Below are 5,962 nucleotides of genomic sequence, written 5' to 3'. Positions count from 1 at the left end.
ACAAAGACCCCAAAAAAAGGGGGTTGGGGGGGGGGGGGGGGGGGCTAAAGCAGGAGATAATTCAAGATGCACATATAATAAAAATGCGGCCCCGGGGTAACCTATGACGGATGTACAGAACTCACCTTCGTCATGTGCACCGGGTTTCTCGCTAATTCGAATCTGTCGCTCTGGCACGATGGGCTCGCCATCAGCATTGCCGATGTCTGGTGGTAGGAGTGGCAGCGAGCTCTGCTCCTCCCACAGCGAGCGGGGAAAGTACAGGGGCAGAAGCCGCAGGTAAGTGGCCTGGAAGAGACAAAACATACAACATTTTAACTGCCCAGAAGAGGACACAAATCACTTTTATCAGCAGACTATTAGATGCTGGGACCCAACCGTGACCATGCAAGCAGCCCAGCAATGCACACTGAGTAGGATGCTGGGAGAGGGGAATTTCTAATGTGCCTTGAAAACTGCCTTGAGGGACAGGGGGGCTTTAGTGCGGAGGAAGTGGGTGGGGGTCTTTCAGGCAGGTTGTATGGGGCCCTGTGAATTCTAATGGTGACCCTGGAGTGTGGAAGGGCTAGGCATACTGCTGAGTGTAGAGATGGGATCTATACAATGGACCTGAACCATGAACCAACCCATGCCTTATATCTGTAAGGAATAAATTAAGGCAATTTGGCCTGCTGTATTCTTCTGGAAGACATTTCGCTGGTCATCAGACTAGCTTTCTCTCGAGGAAGCTAGTCAGATGACCAGTAAAACATCTTCCAAACAAAATACAGCAAGTCCAGTTGCCTTAATTTATTCTTTACAGATATACCATGACCCGGAGGAAGGAAAACCTTCACAAACAACCGATGCCTTGAACTGCAGTTTGCCTGTGTGTGGAGGTGGCCATCTTAACAGAGGCGGGGCTTTGATTCCTCATGTCAGAGCCTGCAGCAGGAAGCATACCTCTGATCTAAGGAACTGCTAGTCTCTAGCACTCCAGATGCCTCAGCACTCCAGCTGTTGTGGATCTTCAAGTCCCATAGGGCATTGCAAGACTGACAGTCACAGGCATGATGGTATCTGTCGTTTCACCACAGCTGGTGTGCCAAGGTTGCCTACCCCTGCCTCAGACAAGGACACACAGCAGATATACAGCCATGAGAATACAGAATAGGTGTGCCTAGGCAGGAAATGCACTGATATTATAGTAGGGAATCCTGGAAAAAAAAAAGTAAAATGTTCATGTTACTGCTTGGGAACAATTAACAATTCTAAATGTTCCCTATAACAAATCTTCACTTTTCAAATTAAAGTCCAAGAGCACTGATGTGTGTCTGATTAGGTAGGCATCCACCCCTCCCCATTTTCAAGGTTTACACAATAAGCAGTGCATGGCACAAACAGCAGTAGCTCATACCACCCACTGGAAGTCCCTTTCTATCAAGTAGGACCAGAAAATAGAATCTGATTGGTTGCCACCGGCACTCTAACTGAATACACCTATTCGTGTTCAATTCTGCTGTTGTGCATCAGGGAAAAGGTGAGCATGGCCAGGAAAGGAGGAGCAATACTGCATTATGACCACAGGGTAGAGAAAATGTGACTGTGAAACCATCGAGGTACCTCTTCCTGCTCCGTGATTGCAAACACCACTCTCTCTAGAGCGGATCCATGCGACTCCAGGAACCTTCGTACTGTACCTATAGGATGGGAGGCAACATGAGCGTCTATGATATATACACATAGAATAAACACCCATCCCACATACATCACAATGCTGAGGAATAAAACTTATGTCAACATCATTTGTGAAGAAAAACATAAAAAAAACTAACAAAAAACAAAATCCTCCTGGACTGATGGATACACTTTAACCAGTTGTGGACACTGCGCCTGCTACCCTTGCCAAAAACAAAAAAACTGTAATACATCCTGTCCTCCTGCCCCTCTGCTGTCTCATCCCCACTCCATGCACTTGCCAGCAATTCCTGAGTTGCTGATTAGATACAGATTAGGTTTATAAACATTGATCAGAGGGGAGATAGAGAGATACAAAGTAACATTGTTTATAAACATTGATCAGAGGGGAGATAGAGAGATGCAAAGTAACATTGTTTATAAACATTGATCAGAGGGGAGATAGAGAGATGCAAAGTAACATTGTTTATAAACATTGATCAGAGGGGAGATAGAGAGATGCAAAGTAACATTGTTTATAAACATTGATCAGAGGGGAGATAGAGAGATGCAAAGTAACATTGTTTATAAACATTGATCAGAGGGGAGATAGAGAGATGCAAAGTAACATTGTTTATAAACATTGATCAGAGGGGAGATAGAGAGATGCAAAGTAACATTGTTTATAAACATTGATCAGAGGGGAGATAGAGAGATGCAAAGTAACATTGTTTATAAACATTGATCAGAGGGGAGATAGAGAGATGCAAAGTAACATTGTTTATAAACATTGATCAGAGGGGAGATAGAGAGATGCAAAGTAACATTGTTTATAAACATTGATCAGAGGGGAGATAGAGAGATGCAAAGTAACATTGTTTATAAACATTGATCAGAGGGGAGATAGAGAGATGCAAAGTAACATTGTTTATAAACATTGATCAGAGGGGAGATAGAGAGATGCAAAGTAACATTGTTTATAAACATTGATCAGAGGGGAGATAGAGAGATGCAAAGTAACATTGTTTATAAACATTGATCAGAGGGGAGATAGAGAGATGCAAAGTAACATTGTTTATAAACATTGATCAGAGGGGAGATAGAGAGATGCAAAGTAACATTGTTTATAAACATTGATCAGAGGGGAGATAGAGAGATGCAAAGTAACATTGTTTATAAACATTGATCAGAGGGGAGATAGAGAGATGCAAAGTAACATTGTTTATAAACATTGATCAGAGGGGAGATAGAGAGATGCAAAGTAACATTGTTTATAAACATTGATCAGAGGGGAGATAGAGAGATGCAAAGTAACATTGTTTATAAACATTGATCAGAGGGGAGATAGAGAGATGCAAAGTAACATTGTTTATAAACATTGATCAGAGGGGAGATAGAGAGATGCAAAGTAACATTGTTTATAAACATTGATCAGAGGGGAGATAGAGAGATGCAAAGTAACATTGTTTATAAACATTGATCAGAGGGGAGATAGAGAGATGCAAAGTAACATTGTTTATAAACATTGATCAGAGGGGAGATAGAGAGATGCAAAGTAACATTGTTTATAAACATTGATCAGAGGGGAGATAGAGAGATGCAAAGTAACATTGTTTATAAACATTGATCAGAGAGAGATAGAGAGATACAAAGTAACATTGTTTATAAACATTATTTCCCCATTTCCTGTGTGAACAATGTACCCCAATGCCATGTCATGCGGTGCATACACTACTTTTTTCATTGGCGCAGTGATGCAGTTCTGCATGTTGCAGCGCAATCGAGTGCATAGAGGCCGGGAGGTGTGTTTGGATACCATTCACATGAACAAAAATGCAATGTACCTGCTGCATTGTAATGCACATTAGGTGTGTTGCGCGGTGTCATGTGATTAACGTACAGCATTGTTATGAACAGGCACTTAGTCATGTGATCTCTGCTGAAAGGGATGATCAGAGTTCACATTGGCAGTTCCTCCTTTTTAGCACAGATCACGGGACCAAGCGCGTATGCCTTCATACAGGTGGCAGCACTGCCAGAAGCTCGGAGCAGCATTTTCTCCAGGAAAGGCATTTCAGGCTCCCTCTGTCTTATAGACCGTTAACGCAGCTCCTTGTTATGTATGAGTATATGTTCTACTCAACACAAGATCGTACTAGGGGGATGATCTGTATGTTACAACCGAGAATTCAGCGGTGAAGACTTACGCAGGGCGATATGAGTGGCATCTTCCAGCGGGTAACATCTCCTCTGAGTGCTGACCACACAGAACCCCACAGAGGACATGGACTGCTCCCTGCATGGAACAAAGATGGAGAAAACATATTGGTGAGGACAGAATACAGGACACACAGTGAGCACCCCCTACTGGCCACAGGACAGAATACAGGACACACAGTGAGCGTCCCCTACTGGCCAGAGGACAGAATACAGGACACACAGTGAGCACCACCTACGGGCCAGAGGACAGAATACAGGACACACAGTGAGCACCACCTACGGGCCAGAGGACAGAATACAGGACACACAGTGAGCGTCCCCTACTGGCCAGAGGACAGAATACAGGACACACAGTGAGCACCACCTACGGGCCAGAGGACAGAATACAGGACACACAGTGAGCACCACCTACTGGCCAGAGGACAGAATACAGGACACACAGTGAGCGTCCCCTACTGGCCAGAGGACAGAATACAGGACAGAGAGGCAAAGAGCAAATTTCAACAACCATGAGCAAGCAATTCATGTTTTAGTCATCTGACGAAAATAGCTCCTGCACCTTGTCGCGCGACAGACGATTTCGGTCGCGCCACAAACCGCAAAGGTGTGAGCAGCCTCCATTGACTTCAATGCGAATCTGTGTTTTGCGCGATAAATCGCCTAGGTGTGCGCCGGCCCTGAGCCCGAACTGTCAGCGCTGCAGCATTAGTACAGATTGCAACATTTTAAATCGGTGTATTGGCCATATTTACAGACTTTTAGCTGTTTGCAATGAACAAAATCAAACAAAAGCAATTGGAATAGGTCAACACAAGGAATGTTTCAAGTGGTTTCCCCAAATTCAACTGAAAATGTAACTTTTAATGACTTTTGCGGTCTCAGAATGATTGCAAGCATCTTTAGTACATAGTAGAGCGCCCCTTTTGCTGCAAACGAGATGCGTAGATAAGACACCAGCTTCTGGGAGCGTTTCCTGAGGAATCCTATCCCGTTCCTCATGAGCAATGGCCTCCAATTGAGTAATATTCCTATGATTGTGTGCTGCAACCTCCTCCTTCAAATCCCACCACAGATTTTCTATGGGGGTTCAAGTCAGGTGACTGTGGCCGCTGTAGAACCTTCCAGGACTTCTTCTGCAGCCATTGTGGAGGACTTTGAGGTATGCTGGGGATCATTGTCCTGTTGGGAAGGTCCAATGATGCCCAAGCTTCAGCTTCCTCACAGAGGGCATGACATTTTCTCCTCGGATCTCCCGATACTTCAACTATTCCATCTTGCCCTCCACACGCTGCAGGTTTCCAGTGCCAGAGGATGCAAAGCAGACCCAGAGCATCACCGAGCCACCACCATGCTTCACCGAGTGTTCTTTTCAGCGTAGGCTTCATTCTTCCTCCAGACATTCCACTGATCCATGGGACCCAAAAAGTTCCAGTTTTGCTCCGTCACCCCACAGAACAGAATCTTTATATTTATAGGATATTGAGCATATTGGAGCCGACCTTTCTTGTGCTTTTGGGTCAGTAATGGCGCATTGGAAGGCCAAGCAGTAGGTGACTCGATTATAAACGACGGTCTCTGCCACAGAATACTTTGTTGCAATTTGCAAACTTTTTGTGTGTGACAATTTTGCACAATTTCATTGTTGCAATTTCTCTGCACTAGCAATGGTTTATTGGGCCCATTCTATGTAATTCGATTGTCTGGTGGTCACAAGCACCGCTGGAGGCTTAAAGGAGAACTATGGGGTTAAGGCTTTTCCCCATAGATCTCCTTAGGGTAACGGGAGGACACAAACTAGCGTCCCCCCGTCACCCTAGGCTCAGTATATAGGGAGCTGCAGCTCGCGGTATACTGAGACGCCGCAGCGGATGCTGACAATTGTGCCGGGATCTGCCCAGCTGCGTGAGTGACAGCTGGCTCTGCCTATCTAGAGGCAGAGCCAGCTGTACCCGCCCCCTCCCCCGTCTGTTCCGCCAGTCAGCGCTGAAGGATCGGTGCGGGGAGGGGGGAATCCAGCCCCTCCCCTGTCACGGCAGAGAGCCGTGACAGGATCGAGAGGTGAGCGAACGCCGGTATGTGTTCGCTC

At 45.4% G+C, this 5,962-nt stretch overlaps 1 protein-coding gene across 2 annotated transcripts in view; it reads right to left on the bottom strand.

Annotated features, from left to right (window-relative positions):
- Positions 1 to 5,962, bottom strand: part of GDAP2 (ganglioside induced differentiation associated protein 2) — a 44,543-nt gene that overhangs the window by 21,690 nt on the left and 16,891 nt on the right. The window contains exons 5-7 of one of the 2 annotated variants that reach the window (XM_018569554.1): positions 3,864 to 3,952; positions 1,603 to 1,679; positions 126 to 288 (exon numbers count right to left, since the gene is read on the bottom strand). In XM_018569554.1, coding sequence (XP_018425056.1) covers positions 126 to 288; positions 1,603 to 1,679; positions 3,864 to 3,952 — 329 coding nt within the window. The remainder of the gene's footprint in view (positions 1 to 125; positions 289 to 1,602; positions 1,680 to 3,863; positions 3,953 to 5,962) is intronic. The other variant, XM_018569553.1, reaches the window with a different exon arrangement.

Source organism: Nanorana parkeri, unplaced genomic scaffold (assembly GCF_000935625.1).
Source record: "Nanorana parkeri isolate BGI_ZX_2015 unplaced genomic scaffold, ASM93562v1 scaffold1354, whole genome shotgun sequence".
NCBI lineage: Eukaryota > Metazoa > Chordata > Amphibia > Anura > Dicroglossidae > Nanorana > Nanorana parkeri.
Note: the sequence above shows the minus strand (reverse complement) of the source record. Positions and strands in the feature narration are given on the sequence as shown.